Source organism: Polypterus senegalus, chromosome 9 (genome assembly GCF_016835505.1).
Source record: "Polypterus senegalus isolate Bchr_013 chromosome 9, ASM1683550v1, whole genome shotgun sequence".
In the NCBI taxonomy this organism is placed as follows: Eukaryota; Metazoa; Chordata; class Cladistia; order Polypteriformes; family Polypteridae; genus Polypterus; species Polypterus senegalus.
The window spans coordinates 128654981-128674583 of NC_053162.1; the positions used below are offsets into that span (position 1 = coordinate 128654981).

Consider the following 19603-nt stretch of genomic DNA (forward strand, 5'->3'; position numbering starts at 1 on the left):
CTAATTAAAGGGCCAATCTCCTGTACTCTACTATATAGGAGCCCTGCCTCATATTGGTTTTAGGGGGCACTCCACTGAAGTACTCCTTATCTGCTATAAATATTCCTTCACTTTAATGCTGATGAAGTTATTACTTCCAGCTTATATGGCACACTGCATTCTTACTAAAAGCGTCTCTCCAGTTTCCTATGTGGGAGATTCTTTTACATTATGGACATTGCAGGTTCCATCATCTGTTGTATTCCCAGTCTATTTAAATTTCCAATATGGAGCTATAACATTAAAACCAAAACTACAGCGATTCATGCAGTTTTTGTTGGAAATTCAAATCTTTATTCTTTCTCAAATGCTACAAAAAGGGCAGGATGTCTGCTGTTTGAAAATACGTACCCTTTATGTTGAAAACATGTAGCTACACCCATCAGTTTTGATTAATGAATGTAGAAAGAAAAAAAAACAAAATTTCATATGGTCGTGTAGCTATGGGTAAATTCAGATAAAGCTTACTAAAATGAATTGTTTGGAAGGCAGCAGTCTATCACTTTCATGGGAAGCTGAGACAGGATAAAAATCCAAAATGATTGGGTTTCAAAGTAGTCACAGATATCAGATACAATGTTGGTTACTGGAGGATAGAAATTTACAAAAATTATTTGGTAAACTAAGACTCAAATAGAGCATGCCTCCTCTTAAGATTGCACTGACAATTAGATAGTAAGATAATTAGATAATAATAATATAAGTTTGGTAGTGTATGTGGGCTTGAGGAAAGACATATGTCGATAGATCAGTTTGTAAAAGAGTTAAATTATGCTCAGTGATCAGAGGAAGTGACAAAAGGATAGAGAAGAAGGAACTGACAATTTCTGGATCATTTCAAGAGGTGAATAAAGTGCATTTTGCTTGTGTGCGTAGCTGAGAACTCTGACAACAATTTCTGAAATGCATTCAGAGAGCTTCTTTATTAAAATCAGTTTCTTCACTTTTTTAGACAAAGCATTCCAAGAAAAACTGAGAAAGCATGAGAAGTTTTAGTGTTCCTGAAAACGAGTTTTAGATAAGTGTGTAAAAAAGGAGGTTTGCTTTGAACGGAAAGGTTTAATACTGGACTTGCCTAAAGAAAAGGAAGGATGGTGGATAGAATATGTACATCAGTTGTAAATTTGTTAGACACTTGCAAACTGATTATTAAGCAATTGAAGAAGCAACATTCACACAGTTATCAATAAATTTCATGAACACCTCAGATGTAAAGCCTTAGGTTGGGTTTATACTTCACGTGACGTGACACATGCTGCAGCGGACACTCCTGCTACACAAACGTTGTACTGTTTATACTTGCAAGTGTACTTTATGTAAATCTGAAGGAATCCACCAGGTGGCAGTGCGAGATATCACGGTGAGAAAAGGTTTGGGTTCGCTGTGTTGTGAATTGCCTGTAACACTCTTTAAATTCCGATGACACCTTACCACAATATCTCTGAAAAGGATGTTTAATGATTAAATCCATCAATCCAGGGATGTGTCCATTCCAGCTAGCATTGGGCATGAGGCAGAAACAATCCCTGGGCGAGGCATCAGCTCATCACAAGGTGAATACAAGCACTCACATACACTAGCATTATTTTAGTGTCACCAAAACTGCATATCTTTGGAAGGAAACTGGAGCACACTGTGGAAACCCAGCAGGAAAGCAGTCAGAGAATACCAGCGACGTGACTCCCGTCTACTGCTCTGCCACTGTGTCACCCCCATGTGTGTAATTAACAGTATTCATTATTTAAATTAACAGTTTCTTTAAAATGCAACATACATACTTTATTTCATTTCATCATGAAAGTGATATCAAGTATAAATCTTAGGATTCTAAATGTGCAGAGAGTTGAAATATCATACATTTAATGTGCTCATTGTGGTGATCTATTGCTGTCAGGTCAGGAGGAAGCCCCAGAAAAAAACAAAAAAACACAGACGTTACAGTAGACCGTATGTGAGACTTTTAAAATGTATCGTGTCATTACGATCGGGAATTTGCGACCCTTGAATATAAAAGCACCACAAATGTATTTGTATGTCGGCATTTTGTTTCACCAAATTGAACCATTCTTCAAACATTAAAGCATGCACATCGATCTTGTAGGATCCGCAAAGCGACTTTGTCACATGTAGATAGTAACCAGGGACTCTGATGTCACAGTCCAACTTTTAGCACTGCGCCCCCCCAACTTTTTGCTAGTACTGCAACTCAAGCACACGTTGCGTTAATTTCTGGGGCCCTGCTCAGAGGACGCGTCAAATGAACGCTGAGAACACACGGCAGCCTTCTGAGCATGAAGTATAAACGAGCCCCAAGTAGGAAGGAAACAAACATCCATCTAAATGTTACTGTAGTTGATTCTGTAGTGACTCTAGTAATAAGCTGATTAAAACAGGTGTTGAATTAAAAAATTAATAGGGTGAACCAATTTTCCTGAGGATACTTGCCATTTCTTGAAACCTAGCCAAAATACTGTGAGGTTTACAGAGAAATGATGATCATGGTAATGATGAATGTGTCAGAAACCCAGAATTAAAGGCTGTCAAACAAATGTAAAGAGTATTTATAGACAATAGTATATGAATGGTAATATTTGATAAATACACCAATTAATCTCTGAAATAAAGCTGAAGTAAGAGCTTAGTTAAAAGTCATGCTGGGGAATAACATTTAATCTTTATTTCCTTTTCTGTATTAATGTTTAGTTCACTTTGGAGACTGGGCATTTTTTACAATACCTCAAGGCGCTCTTGTTAGGATAGTATCTTTGGATTTTAGTTTTTCTTATATTTTGTTTTATTTATAACTAGCAGAATACCCGCGCTTCGCAGCGGAGAAGTAGTGTGTTAAAGAAGGTACGAAAAAGAAAAGGAAAAATTTTAAAAATAACGTAACATGATTGTTAATGTAATTGTTTTGTCATTGATATGAGTGTTGTTCTCATATCTATCTATCTATCTATCTATATATATATATATATATATATATATATATATATATATAAAATACCAGCTTGCGAGAAGTAGTGTTAAAGAAGGAAAGAAAGAAAAGGAAACATTTTGAAAATAACGTAACATGATTCTCAATGTAATTGTTTTGTGTATTTGGTGGCAGCGTCACAAAGTTATTTTCGTCTAGCTGCATCAGAAAATGTACCACGACGTCTGACATGCCTCCTTTTTACTGTTTTATCACAGCTTGGATTGTTGCTGTCATATATATATATATATACACACACACACACACACAAATTATATATATGTGTGTATGTATGTATGTGTGTATATATATATATATATATATATATATATATATATATATATATATATATATAGATAGGGGTGTGTGTGTGTATATATATATATATATATATACACATACATACATATATATACATATATATACTTGTGTGTATGTTTGTATGTGTCTATATGTGTGTGTATAGCTTTGGTCACTGATTGCAAGGGAAAAATAATAAAATGTAGTCTATAAGTTATTAAACAGTAAAACATTAACGTTTTAAGAAGTACAGGTACATTGAGCACTACTGGAGTGGTTGCGGGTAAACTACATTTTAAAGACTGTGTAACACAACAGGTAAGTAACTAACAGCAGCTAAAATGTATATGGATCATCTCTCGGTAGTAGATCCCTTTTGAAAGGCGCTACACGACGGCTGTGGTATAGAAATTACATTTTCTATGTGAACTTTCAAATTTGTGCCTCTGGTAATGTGCCTTACCGGCAATAAAAGAAAATTATTTTATTTATATAGTATAGAGAGATGTGTTCGCTGACGATATGAGCATCTTCTGGGGACAGTCGCGGTGTGTCTTGTGTAGACTGGTGAGACGTCCCTGCCATTAATCAGCTGTGATGGCACTGTCAGTCTTCCACTCCTGTGCGTATCTTCATAATCCGAGCTGAGGACCTCATAATCGTATACATGCAAAAGAAAGTGTGAATCGCCTTAATATTATTTTGCCGTGGTGTAGAAAAGGGGTCCCGTGTTTGCACTTGTCTGGGCTATAGCGCAGGGGGAGGAAGAAAAAAATCAAAAGTGCTCACTTTGACTTAAGGCAGAAGCGCAGTCAGCGTCTCAAAGGCCGGCACAGCTATGCACGCGCGCTGGCTGCTCGACTTTTGCTGGGCAGGAGACCCCTTTTGTACACACGTTCATGATATCAAAAGTCTAAGCGTTCTTTGGAGGTAATTCATATATTAAATATATAGCAAAATACCCGCGCCTCGCAGCGGAGAAGTAGTGTGTTAAAGAAGTAATGAAAAAGAAAAGGAAACCTTTTAATAATAACGTAACATGATTGACATTGTCATGAATGTTGCTGTCATATAAATGCCTGCCTAAATAAGTCACCCTCGCTTTGCTCTTACTTTTTTACCGTTCATTTAATCATGGCTAGTGGCGGAAAACAATAAAATGGAAGGAGGATGGCTTTACCAAAACAAATATTGATGGCGAATCGATTATTCATAAAGCTTGAATTGGTGATCTGTTTTCTGTGTTAACCTCATATTTTTCATACTTCTTCTCAAACTAAGGTGGTGCGAGGGTAAAATGAATCGGGATACGGTGATCAATGTAATCGGTGTACCAGGAAATCATGCATTGACAAAGCTCCCTTTGCTTATAATGCAAAGTGTGATTAAATGCATTATTTTTTAACGCGTTAAGGAGCACATGCATCGAAGCTTCTCAGCTGTGCTTGTGCTAAGAACGAAATGAGATGAATGGGAGGGGTGATGATGGCGTGACTCCCCACCGCCTTAACTGTCAATCCCCCACAAACACAGTCTCGGAATTTGCATAAGCACACCCCTTCACCTACAGTTTTAACTTAGTTACAAAGTGATCAAAACTCTCGTTTATATCCTGCGTCCTCTCATTAAACTTGTATCTCGCATTCCCGTGGGCATGTGAAACGCCAGCGGTAGCCTGTCTATGAACTTAATTTAAAGTTTAGGTTTGCACCTTGCTTTCTTTCCGAGGTAGCAGGACTCATGAATATGGTAGTATATGTCACTCGCTCGCTTCTTATTGTTTTTCGCTGCCTTCTCAATTATATAATGCAAGTTTTCTTAAGCGCTTTTTGGAGGTCTTCCTGATTTTCTACGCACTGCGTTGACAGTCAGTTCACGTGATTACGTGGGAGGCGTGATGATGTCACACGAAACTCCGCCCCCCACGTCTTTCCAGCTAAACTCTATTACAGTTAATGGAGAAAAATACCTTCCAGTTATGACCATTAGGCGTAGAATTTCGAAATGAACCCTAACCTGCCCAACTTTTGTAAGTAAGCTGTAAGGAATGAGCCTGCCAAATTTCAGCCTTCTACCTACACGGGAAGTTGGAGAATTAGTGATGAGTCAGTGAGTCAGTGAGTGAGTGAGTGAGTGAGTCAGTGAGTGAGTGAGGGCTTTGCCTTTTATTAGTATAGATTTTCACTCTTGCCCTTGTTTTCCTTTGTATAATTTTTTTTTTGTATTGGTATTTTTTCCATACCCCTTTTCCAAAATGAATAGCTTAGGACCTTCAGGTGTTAATTGAAATTGTAGCTGTAATATTGAGGTACAAAGTACAATCAAAGACAAAACCAAACAGTTCTGAAGACTTACACCAACTATCTGTTCATGTCTCCACCTGAGCATTCTACAATACAGACCTGTGCTGGGCAGTTTAGTAAGAAGACAAAATTCTTACATTGTTTGATTCAAATCATTTCAGTTATTCTAGCTTGTTTCCCAAGGGCAGGAAAATAATGATGTGGTGGCAACATTTATGGCTCATCTTGTCTGGAGGCCATGCCCTACGAGGGTGGCTTTGTTGTGATCTGTGTTTTTTTTTTTTTCATTAATTTTTTTGCAGGTTCCCTTGAACATATATAGACAAAAATGACATCTATCTAATTTTCCTTTAGGGTGAGGGATTCCAAAAATAACATTAGTTTTCCTTTATTGGGTGATGTAAAGATACTGAATATTATTACCATTATGCCGTGTTATGAGTATCGCCATTTTAAAGCTGTAGCGTTGGGTTTTCCTTTGGCAACTAATCCCAAAATCCTCTGTGAAGCATGATGACATATGTGATATCATTGGCAAATCAAAAGTTAAGTCAGCATGGTGGTTCCTCCATAAACAAAATTAATGGGTGAAATCTCTAAACTTTGTGCTTAAGAAACCTCATTTATTGTTTTCCCTAGATTTGGAAATTAAACTTCAGTTTTTGGAATTTGATTTCTAGATTTTTTTTTAGTTTTGACATTTTGATTGGTTTGATCTCCAATTTTGACCTTGGCTTGTTCTGACTATAATTCTATGCCTTTCCTTATCATTAAAAGTGAAATAAACTGATTAAAACTAATAAAACTGATTGTCACCCTGAGTCAGCAAACCATCCCTTTTGGCTCAACATAATAAACACAAGAAGCAACAGAAAAAGATTCATAAATAACATAATACAACAACAACAAAAATGGAATCACAATAAAATACAATGAAAGCAAAAACAATAAAATAAATCAAAGACAATAAACTAAACAAATAAAAAGAAAAAACCCTTGAGCTATGAATAAAACCATGGCTATTTCATAGCATCTTCATCTATACATCTCTCTATTACAAAAAAAAAAATTCTGTGGGAGGGATTGACTAGAAGACGATACAGTTAGGTCCATAAATATTTGGACAGACAACTTTTTTCTAATTTTGGTTCTGTACATTACCACAATGAATTTTCAATGAAACAACTCAATGATACAGTTGAAGTGCAGACTTTCAGCTTTAATTCAGTGGGGTGAACAAAATGATTGCATAAAAATGTGAGGCAACTAAAGCATTTTTTAACACAATCCCTTAATTTCAGGGTCTCAAAAGTAATTGGACAATTGACTCAAATGCTATTTCATGGGCAGATGTGGGCAAGTCCGCTGTTATGTCATTATCAATTAAGCAGATAAAAGGCCTGGAGTTGATTTGAGGTGTGGTGCTTGCATGTGGAAGAGTTTGCTGTGAACAGACAACATGCGGTCAAAAGAGCTCTCCATGAAGGTGAAAGAAGCCATTCTTAAGCTGCGAAAATAGAAAAAACCCATCCAAGAAATTGCTACAATATTACGAGTTACAAAATCTACAGTTTGGTACATCCTGAGAAAGAAAGCAAGCACTGGTGAACTCAGCAACGCAAAAAGACCTGGATGCCCACGGAAGACAGCAGTGGTGGATGATCGCAGAATCATTTCAATGGTGAAGAGAAACCCCTTCACAACAGCCAACCAAGTGAACGGCACTCTCCAGGGGGTAGGCGTATCGATATCCAAGTCTACCATAAAGAGAAGACTGCATGAAAGTAAATACAGAGGGTGCAGTGCAAGGTGCAAGCCACTCATAAGCCTCAAGAATAGAAAGGCTAGATTTGACTTTGTTAAAGACCATCTAAAAAAGCCAGCACAGTTCTGGAAAAACATTCTTTGGACAGATGAAACCAAGATCAACCTCTACCAGAATGATGGCAAGAAAAAAGTATGGAGAAGGCGTGGAACAGCTCAGAATGAATTCTGAGGTTTTCAGAGACATAATGTCTGCTCAAATCCAGCTAAATGCAGTCAAATTAATTGTCCATCTGTATCATGAAACACCGCCCAATGACCCAAAACATACAGCCAAAGCAACACAGGAGTTTATTAAAGCAAAGAAATGGCAAATTCTTGAATGGCCAAGTCTGTCACGTGATCTTAACCCAATTGAGCATGCATTTCACTTGCTGAAGACTAAACTTCGGACAGAAAGGCCCACAAACAAACAGCAACTGAAAGCCACTGCAGTAAAGGCTTGGCAGAGCATTTAAAAGGAGGAAACCCAGTATCTGGTGATGTCCACGAGTTCAGACTTCAGGCTGTCATTGCCAGCAAAGGGTTTTTAACCAAGTATTAGAAATGAACATTTTATTTCCAGTTATTTAATTTGTCCAATTAGTTTTGAGCCCCTGAAATAAAGGGATTGTGTTAAAAAAATACTTTAGTTCCCTCACATTTTTATGCAATCTTTTTGTTCAACCCACTGAATTAAAGCTTAAAGTCTGCACTTCAACTGCATCTGAATTGTTTCATTTAAAATTCATTGTGGTAATGTACAGAACCAAAATTAGAAAAAAGTTGTCTCTGTCCAAATATTTATGGAACTGTACGTGATCTTCACGTTAAGATCACGGAAGACAAATAAGACCCGCCAGATGAAAGAGAATGGCCACAGAGCGTCTCGCGGGGATATAAACATGACATTCTTGCAAGACACGCCATACTTACAAGCAATATTAGAGCATGGACAGAAAAAAAAATCAGTGGGGTAAAGGCACGCAGGACACACAGATACAGGGGTCTCAGTGCATATAAAGCATATAAAGGACAATACGTTATAAATGAAACATTGGCAACTAAAATATTTCATTAGCGCAAAACAAAAGGAAATTAATCATCAGGACCAGGTTTAATTGAATAGCAGGACAAAGCGAGGTCAGAAATAAAAGGCTAAGATCAAAAGTCTTTTCGCATTTGCATCATTCAATGTACAAAACGTAGATTTACACAATAATGAAATATACGCTATGAGAATCTGTGGTCCCGCAACAGTTAAATCAACGACAAGTTTAATTTCAAAGAAAACACAATTCGGTCAGGTGTATATTTATGATCACGGAGAAGCGATCACAGCATGAGAAGCAGAGACACGAAGTGCCAAAAAGGACAGCGGCTGTACAGGCTTTAAAATGATCAAAGGGCAGCGAGACAGCAGCAGCACCCCCACCCTTCAAAACGCGAGCAGTGTTATACGTCCTGCAAGAAAGAAATTTAACCACGCCTGGGGCCAGAAATAAAGGACAATTATTGTTTTTACAATGTCACACAAGGCAGTGAGCCATCATTTAAAACAAGTCCATAGACATCTAACCTAGCAGTTGTTGGATTGCTTTTGGCAGACAAGCATCATGTGCTCCCAGTTCTTAAAGCAACGACATGCGACAAACAGAACAGGCAGCTCGCAAGCAGCAAAAAGACAGCAAATGATCCGACCGCATATCCTTAGCGTGCGTTCAGCCAACTCCCCCTCCCCCCTTTCACACCACGAGCAGCATTATACATCTGGCGAGAAGAGATGTAATCACGCACGGGGCCGGAAATAAAGGACAAGTATTGTTTTTACAAAAGTTTTTCAAGTAAAAATGAAAATAATGCATATGTAACAATTCCCATGGAAATAACAATCTTTTTAAATTGTATATTGCCTGCCTAAGGTAAAGTCATCCCTGATAGTGGATCGCAGGAATCATGGGAAAGAGGGTCCTTTCATTGGATTAGCACTATTTCAGCTGTGGAATGGCCAAATGGGGGAGGCAGCTTGATGAATGAGGTCTCCAGGACTTAAAACAAACACAAATCATATTATGTGATATTATCTACTGTTAAAACTTTTAGAAGTACGGAGTAGAATTTATTTTTATACTTTGAGGATTTGTTCTGTTCTGTGTATTGTACTGTATTGTATTGACCCCCTTCTTTTTGACACCCACTACACGCCCAACCTACCTGGAAAGGGGTCTCTCTTTGAACAGCCTTTTCCAAGGTTTCTTCCATTTTTTGCCTACAAGGGGTTTTTTTTGGGAGTTTTTTTTTGTCTTCTTAGAGAGTCAAGGCTGGGGGGCTGTCGAGAGGCAGGGCCTGTTACAGCCCATTGCTGCACTTCTTGTGTGATTTTGTGCTATACAAAAAATAAATTGTATTTTATTGTATTGTATATCTGGTAATCCAAACATGGGGGTGGGCGAGCGAAGCGAGCAGGTGGCAGAGCCCCCTAGTATATAAAAAATGCAAAGTTGACTGACTGATTGTCTGACTAACTGACTCAATCACTGGTCAACAAAAGCACTATTTCTCATTTAGTTACAAAGCTGAATTTTGGCACTAGTGTACATCTAGGGTATTAGGTATTTACTAAGAATGGAAATTTCAATAAATCAGTATTTAAGGAGAATCCCCTTCAACAAAAGATAAAACTAAATACTCCAAAATCTCTGAAATGCTTAGACTAATTTGACTGAAATGTTATGACATTATAGAAAAAGGAAAATTAGCTGACATGTTTTTTTAACAATGTATTTATAATATGTTAAAATTATATTTATACCCCAAATTCCCATTATTCCTACTAATAACCTGATTCTATTGAAAACAATACAGTTCCCAATAAAGTTGTGTTTTCAATGACCATTAACAACAACCAGGGTTAGTCACTAGGAAAAGCAGTGTTACACTAATAGCAAATTGTATGTAGCATGTTCAAGAGAAAGGAGTTCCAGTCAACTAATAATATTAGCCCTGGTAAAAAAAAAACTACAAATATTGTATACAGAAAAGTATAATTAGTTACATAGCACTTCTGCTAAAGCTAATTAAGTGATAACTGAAGCCCATTGTCTGGGTAGCATGGCTAGTTTAAAATAATTCTTGAACAACAGCAGTTCTCTGATCACCCTGAAATCTATGGTGCCATTCCAACTGGCCCTGACCCTTTAGAGAGGAGCTGGAGAGGAACCCACATATGACCGGACCTTCAACGTCTGTCATCTAGGACACCTTATAATTCAAATTTGCAAGTACTCCAAGTAATATTCTGGAGAATAGGTTGGCATCCCATCCAAACAATGTTCTTAACAAGCTCCCCACTCCATAATGTGGTGAAGATCTAATTGTAATGTGCCTGATGCCTAGAATTCTATCACAGTGTGTTAGGTTAGTATTAGTAGTAATACTCTGTGCTTCACTATATTGTATTTTATTCAGTGTTACACAAGGTTAATTGCTACAGGATTAAAAAAAGAAAATAACAAAACTATAGTGTAACGGTACTGATTAAGATATTCATGTTGCCAATATATTTGTTAGTTAGTTAGCTTAAATAAAAGTGTGATAAACATATTGACCTCTTTATTAGTCCTTTCCTATTTTCTTATACATTTTAGCACTAGCAGCTATTGCTGACTTAATTAAGATTCTAGAGGCTCTTCCCCCATCATAGCATGTGGTATTAAAGTAGTTGGGCACATTAATGGGTACATTCACAGCCCAGACCACCATACCATATGACACAAAGGTGGAATCCATCCAGTTTGTTGAAATCAGTCAGATTTTGACTTTAATTATTCATAAAGTCAGAGGACTTTCCAGAGACTCCAGGACCACTATATAATAAACTCTAAATGCTTTCCCTCTCATCCCTTAAAACGAGCCCAAGTTCATTACTAGCTAGAATCTTCTCCGAGTCATACCTTCTGTTAGCATGATTTCTGGTAGATTTGACATATTTTTTCAGCTCTTCCTCTGTGAACCGTTAATGTAGTTTTTATATATCTTTATACTACATTTCATATAAATTAGAAATGTGTGTTTATATCTTAACAATGTTAGAGCAATACTACTTTTAAGGTACTGTTTCTTACCTGGCAGAAATGATGGAACAGTAGGTATGTTTATTGCCTAACAGATTCACGAAAAGGTCTTGTACAATACCTTTTTGGGATTTGAATATTCTCCCCATATCTGTGTTCGTTTTCTCCCAGTAGTCCAGTAATTTTCCCACTTCTTAAAGATGTGTGTGATAAGAGTTGTAGGCTCTTAATTGACCTGTAGTATGTTGCATGTGATTGTAGCCTGTGACAGACAGATTCCTTATCCAGACACGTTTCCCACCTTGTGTCCAATGACACAGAGACACAAACAAGTTCCTCGTGACCCTGACATGAATTAGCAGGTTAAAATAAAAAGATACATTAATGTTTACATAATACATAATATGTATCATGATACATAAATGTTCTGTGCTTCTGGAAACATGAACAGTGTTCCAGTAAAGCAAGCTTTCCTTAAAAGTTTTTTTTGGGGGGTGAGAAAATAGATTTTACTTCTGCCATTTCAAAACATGTGAGGACATTTGTCAGTATGGGACATTTATGCCTAAGGTGCACAAAATAACATGACAGTGCCATACTAGGGGAACCAAATTCTTAAAAGGCATGCAGTAGAATGAGTGGGTCTTTGAAAATACTTAATGTAATTTTATATATTTAAATCAATAAACTGTATATATTTATATATTTGGATAGAGCTGAATAGTGACACCAGGAAAAATTTTAAAATGATCTGATATTATTTTATGATATAATTAAAATGATCATATGCAGATTTTCTTCTCGGTGTGAAAGGCTGTATGATGTAAATTTGATGACATAAGATAAATGCAGGAGAAAACTCACTAACAAATTGTTAGAATCATGAGTTTAAAGTAGAAAAGTTGGATATTAAGATAAAAGGATTGGGCATAGTAGTGGACATTTTACATAAGGGGACCTGAGAGTAAACTAGTACAGGTGAAGTAGATTTTTCACAGCAGGTTACTTTACAAGTTGTGTGGTTTAGTGGTTTGATCAACTGACTTCAAACCACAGAGTTACCCATTGAAGCCCTGCTGTCAAATGTTGTGCAAGTGACTAATCCTTCCTGCACTCCATTTGTAAAACATATTCTATTATGTGCTGATCCTTGGAGTTTCAGTGAACAAGGGTATCTTACTACTTTGTAGGAAAACAATACTTAATTTACTTTTATGCTATTTCTAACTTATAGCGAATACGGAAGAAGGACAATGGTTAAAGCACAATGGAAAATCGTATTATTTTGCAACAGAAAAACGCTCTTGGGATAACGCAAACACTTTCTGCAGGAAGCAAAGTTCAAACCTCACAATGATCAAGTCAACTGAGGAACTGGTAGGACTATTCTCTGTTGTATTTTTAATACTGAAGATATTTAGTTTAGTATAACTGTTCATTATGTAACCAATAGTAGTATACATAAATAATTTGTCATATTTGTATATTTTAATTTTGCAAATATCCATGGCATTTACCAAGAGCAATTGTTCACAGTGTTACAAGCCCATTTGTAGGCTGAGTGTAACATTAAAGAATAAAAGCACAACTGTAAGTAGTGTAGATCAATTTGTAACAAACAGGTCAGGATGTAGATGTTTTATGATTACAAATGAAGGGCCAGGAACATTTCAGAGAAAATTATGTACAGAAAATGCAACAATTTAAATAACACAATTTTGGACTTGTTACATATATTTCTTGTTGATTATGGACAAGTCAGCTATTCCTTACCGTAACCTACTTTTTTTGAGTTTCCTGTTACAGTCTTCTCTTTTGTGCTGCAGTATATTTCACAGGCAGGCCAGTTACAGCCTATAGTCAGTCACAAATGCACTTTAACTGGTTCTTGTAGATTACACTGGGGATTAAAAGATGTTCTCAGCAGACAGAACATAAATAGCATTTGTACCAATCGTAATGTCACGAACATTGTAATTTAAAATCTCTTAAGAAAATCATCAATCTTCTTTTTGTCTCCTCTCCTACATGGCAGAGTGTTCAGAACATTTGTAGCAACCGCAAGATAAACGCACGCGATTCCTACACTTCACAACCCAAAGGGAAGTGGACGATAATAGAAGGTTAAAGCAGCATTACCATATTCGGTCCTCGGCCCCTCTTGTCCCCTATGCACATCCTTTTATATCTGGAAAAAAAAATCTCACGCAAAGGAAAGTGGGAATGAAAATATATTAACATTTACTATTTACATTTACGTGCCCAGTGCCTGAGTGCTCATTAGTGAATCCCTTTCCCAGACGCCCTCCCCAGCGCCCAAATCCGAATTCCCGGTTCGACGTAGACAATAAACAAAAGAAAATAACAATAATAATAATAATAACAATAATAATAATAATAATGTTCTCCGAAACGTCAAAAAAGAAAAATGTACTTAATCCACATATAAGGAAAATAAATCCTGCAGTTCAGTTCCTTCCGTAGGGCAGGAGGAAATCACAACAGTCCTCCGGTGGAAACGGCTTCTCCTTGGATTATCACGAAGAAAATGCAAATTCCGAATCTGACTCACCAGACGGGAGCACCCGGAGAACACCAACCTGGCCTTCTCTCGGGGATTCGTCACCGGATTATTTCTTCTAGGTGGCCACCCACAAATAGCAGACGTCCCTGGGTGAAGAAAGATCCAGAATGATCCTTTAAGCGTGGATAGTCACTCCTTGCCTTCAGCCTTTTCCTTCCATCTTGATTCTTTTTTCCTCCTGCCTTGATCCGCCATTCCCCTTAAATAGAAAAATTTTCCCGCCGAAACATCCTTGCCCCTCTCGGTTGTTATGGCAACCTCATGCCGGCAACAGGCAACTGGAATACTTACCGGGCGGGGTCCTCCCAGACTGGAACGTCACCAAAGGTGCCTGAAGGGCTATTTACAAGCACCCTTCCAGCCAACCTAATAAAGTGACAAACAGTCCAGGAGGCCAACCCGACTGTCAAGTTATGTAGCTTTGCTACACATTACATTTGAAAAATGAAATTTCAGTGTTCAAAGACATTTTGGTCTGAGTTTGATAGGTAATACATTTTAGATGGCATTCTAAAGCAGTATAATGTTTTGCATGTAATGTAGCTGTACCTACTTGATTTTACAGACGCGTCCATTAATCCATTGACGATTTTCTGAACCACTTATCTATTTCTTAGACACAGGGAGGCAGTGCCTTTCCCAGCAACTTTGTGTGCAATATAGGAGGTAACATTGGACAAGGTGTCATAATTTAAAAGGATGTATTAAGTAGTAATTCTCATTATTTTATCTTTAAAGAATTTCATAAAGAATCACACTGTTACAGAAATATGGATTGGATTGAGAAAAGAGAATGAAAAATGGAATTGGATCGATAGGACAACTTTTCAGAACAACATGTAAGACATTCAGTTATTTTCTTCATTGATGTTAAAGCAATAATGTTCATGAATATGTACAACTTCAGCTTTACTTTTAAAAATTAATTTAATGTGTTTTACTCTTAGGGTTTTTGAAAACAGTTTCTACATGGTAAATGTGGACCAGTGTATGTTAATAAAAATGAAATTTGGGCATCAGAAAGTAAAACTTCAATCAATAAAACAGCAATAAATAAAAATAAAAATAACAAGCCTGTCTGCTTGCTCTGTCTCATCTGTCATTCCAACAGATGGTACATTACAAACATGTGTAGTAATAAGTTTTATTACTAATTGAAAGCAGATATGATCACACATATTATTTTTGTGTTAATTAGCTAAATACTATTAAAGCATTCATGAGCTCAAGAATAAAAAAGAAGATTATGCTACCAGATGAGAAATACAAGTCTTTATTGAAGGAGAGATTATTAGGATAGGTTTAGGTGAAGTTTCATTGATAAGTATGAATTACATTTATAGCTGCATTTGTCCCAAATTATCAAACTTTCTGCAGCTTTTAGTTTGTTTGATATGATGATTCAGGCAATAGTGTGACATGTGTTCAAATAATTCAACGGACCAAATATTCGTTTTTAAACATTTTAGTAAAAATTCAAGGCAAAACGATTCACACAAAAATAAAGAAAAAATTGACATTAAAGAAAAGAAAAGTCCTTGTTTAAGAAAGTTCTTTTTAAAGCTTTTTTATCTTGTTTATGTTTCTCTATATTCACTCATACAGTTGTACTTTTATATCAAAATTGTCAGAAAACTGTATACCAATCTATTTGCAAGTATATCTAACAGTCCATGTTAGCAGTTAGTCTATTTCCTAACTGGTTTAATTAACACCCAATTTTACAGACAAAGCAAGGAAAGTTCTATTTCTTGTTAATTTACATGGGGAATAAGACTATACCATATTCTAGGTTGCTATAAGAAACTAATATTCTATTATTGAATTTAAGAAAAATCTTAAAGAAATTTAACTTTAACATTACTTTCTAAGATTGGCTCTTACAACACTGTTAATCTTTATTAAGGACAGTATTATGAGTGACAGTCAAATGTTGTTTAGTGAGATTAACGTCACCAGCAACATGAACAAAGGTTAAAAATGCACGCTTTTGGATTAGAAAATTCAAGGCTTAAATTAATATACGCAACTATACAGGCCTCCGATAAAAATCTAAAATCACTTTTCTCCAGTTAAAAAAATGAGCAGGAAAAATGATTAAGACGCTGAGGCCAATTGTTGCACTTGACAATGCACATTTTATGAGTAGTATGACACGAAGAAGACAGGCAGATGACTACTGGGAAATAGAGACATATGGGCAGATGAATCATTCTTCATTGCATTTTCCATTAACAGACAAATTTCTGCATTTAAATATAAAAGTGTTGACAGCATTTATTTGCATAGTTTAGGTACAGTCATTCCCATGTAAGGAAAGGCCAACACTAAGCAGCAGTTAGCAAGCCTTATCTTCATTATCAGTATCATCATCCCGTGCTGCAGAGAGGGTGTATTTCAGACAGAGAATGTCTTTTTACACAGAGAACATTCAGTCATTCTGTAACTGAACAGCTTGATGAGTAACGTCAGTGAACTTATTGATATGCCAAGTATCACATTCATCTTCACAAGTCACCACAAGACATGAATTGTTTGTTTTAGTTTAGCCTATCAGAAGGATACCAACTCATTTGAAAAGTCTTGTAGACCCAGATTGGACATCAGCAGAAATAAAGGAGATGGTTTAAGAAAGAAAATGCCATCTGTATAGCATAACAGGTTTTTGTTTTGCTTTTTACTATGTGCAGTATTTCTGTAATTTGTTTTTACATTGCTTATCAAACAAACAGCAGGATTTGTGTAATAAGATGTACCTTGTCACACTTAGGATGTTTAACATGCTGGCATATTGTACTCAATTTAACATCAATGAGCATATCTGTTAGAAGATGTAATAAACTTTGTCTAGTTCAATATTTTCAATTGCATTGATTTCCAAAATCAGAAGACACAAAACATTTCCATCCACATTGGAGCAGATGCTGTTGAAAGAGTGAGCAGCTTTAAATTTCTTGGAGTGACTACCATTGATGAACTGAAGTGGGTGCACAACACATTTCGTCTTTTGTTAAAAAGGCTCATTAGCACCTCTAGTTTTACAAATGCCTGAGCACAACTTGAATTTCTGCATCATTTGGGGTACAGTGGAGTCCATTCTCACTGAGTGCATCACATTCTGGTACAGCACATGCCCAGCGTGTAAAGCAATTTAGGGGGTAGTGAAGGTCATATACAACACTTGTATAAAGAACCTCAGCCATCTTGCACAGCCACTTTCCTCACTCCTCCAGTCTTGCAAACTTTGTAGGACCTTTGACACTCTCACCAATAGATTCAGGAGCAGTTTCTACCCACATAACAAACAGTATATATATAGAGTGAATAAAGCACAAACAAAAGCATCAAGGGTTGGGACATCGGATGACTGGCGGAAAAACAAAAACAACAAGTTTACCAAAAGATCGTGGTAACATCTTTTCAGATATTAGTCCAATGCCAGACAGACTCAAGATGGTGATTGAGCCCATTATGAGGCAGAAGAGGAGGAAGGGCTGGGATCAGGTGATGTTGTTGAGCCTTTGATCTTCAGATCTACAGAAAAAGAGGAGAGGCATTAGGTGAACACACTGACTATTGACTCAGAGTACTATTACCATTTGATGACCCTTGTAGTTGTCTCCAAAGTGCATGCGTGTATATACAGATAATTTATTTTTTTGGATTGTATTTTCCATCTTAGGAGACATGCAAAGCATAGTACAGTTTGTTTTGTTTTTTAAAACTTATTTTTGTAAACCCGAGCACAACATTGTTCGTTCATTAAAATGCATTATAGAATTATATATATATAATAACTTTATTATAATAAAAGATGTAAACACTTTTGATTAAAAAAATTACTGTAACATTTCTAACTATTATCTGTCATCTCTGCACTAGATTTTCTTATCTTAGCTCCTAGCTTATCTAGTTTATTTAAGTTTATCTCCCATCTCTCATTTAACACCTCCTACTATACAGATAATTTAAAAATCACTAATTGATAAGTACAGAAATTGAATTGCTTTCTGTCACATTTTTACATGTTCTTATTGTTCCTTTTGTGGATTCCCTTCTGAGACTGGCTTTCTTTTACATTTCCAAGAAATGCCAAGAATTGTTGTCAAATATGAACTGGTATGCTGTCTTGGGTGGGGTCCATACTTTTTTCTGCTGGGCCTGGCCAATAAATCTGGAGTTAAAGAATACAACAGCATATGATAATTCTTTATTATTGGCAAATATAAATTGAAAATATAATTATGGGTAGGTTTCTTTTAATAATGGCTACAATAAATTGTACTGACAAAATCTTCAGGATACTATACAGTATTTAAATGTATAAATGAGTAAATAAAGCTTAATGTGAATATTTGTGATTTACATTTTGTGCCAAAGCTTTGAACACTAATCTTTTTCCATTTGTGTTTTTCTTTACTTTTCTTTACTTTTACTTGCAGATTTAAAGAAGGTATTCAGCAAGTGAAGGCTGGGATGGACTGTGTTATGATAATGAAAACTGGTTTGATGTATGCAGTACCTTGCAAAACTCGTTATCACTGGGTCTGTGAAAAGAACAGAAGTGATATATTATCTAGGTGTATTAAAAATATATACGTTTTCTCTGTCATTTATATTTATTTAATATGCTTTCTTTAATTTATTTTTAAATGTTTTGGCTCCAAGAGATGTTGAAGAAAACATTAATGTCAAGTGTAAATGTGTTATTCATTTAAAATAAATCAATAAATAAATAAAGGCAAAAACACAAATAAATTAAATAATATTTTAAAGGTATTTACATTTATGTATTATTTTACCATAAGTACAGTCCCTTTGCATATTTTTGCTTGTTAAGTTTTAGTATGAAAACAACCATACTTCTGATATCATGGGGTCTGGTCAGATGGTTGTAGTCGCTGAATGTCTGGAATGACAAGAAAACGGAAACCAATATGAAAAAAAAAGCAATTTCTTTATTCTTGGTGAGTTAGAGAGACTGCAGCCCTCCCGCCGCCAACCATCACCCCATGCTCCAAAGAGACTGGAGCCCCCCAGTTCTGTCCACTGGCTGGTTAAAACAGACAATCTGCTAATATAAGCAAAAATTCCTCTCTTATATTACCTAGCTTATCATTAGCCAAAGAGAAAAAACATGACAGTTCATTTTGAGGTCATACATAGATTGCTTTAAGTTACGTTTACATTCTGATTATTACATCCAAGAGTGCACAGAGTTTCTTATGCAAATAAAGAGCTATTAGGGCACTCACATTCCAAAAAATACGCTGTTATCAGCACACACACAAGACCAGTTTAAAGCAGTTTCTTATAGTCAGCATTTTCTCATAAAAGAACGCAAGACAGTCTCATATTCTATGCATAAACTTAATTCCTTTTCTACCTAAATAAAGATCGATTCATATAGAAGTAAAAAATCGTATAGCTCTCTGCAGCATGATTAATAAAATACAGTCCTTGAGTTAAATACTTAACTTATACTAATACTTATATTACTTATTACAGTTAATAATGTTTTTTC

The 19603-nt window shown here is 36.1% G+C and overlaps 1 protein-coding gene across 1 annotated transcript in view; it reads left to right on the plus strand.

The window, feature by feature from the left end:
* Positions 1-19603, plus strand: part of LOC120534909 (killer cell lectin-like receptor subfamily G member 1) — a 63253-nt gene that overhangs the window by 37742 nt on the left and 5908 nt on the right. The window contains exons 5-7 of the mRNA XM_039762415.1: positions 12730-12872; positions 14818-14918; positions 18522-18624. Of these exons, the coding sequence (XP_039618349.1) occupies positions 12730-12872; positions 14818-14918; positions 18522-18624 (347 nt within the window). The remainder of the gene's footprint in view (positions 1-12729; positions 12873-14817; positions 14919-18521; positions 18625-19603) is intronic.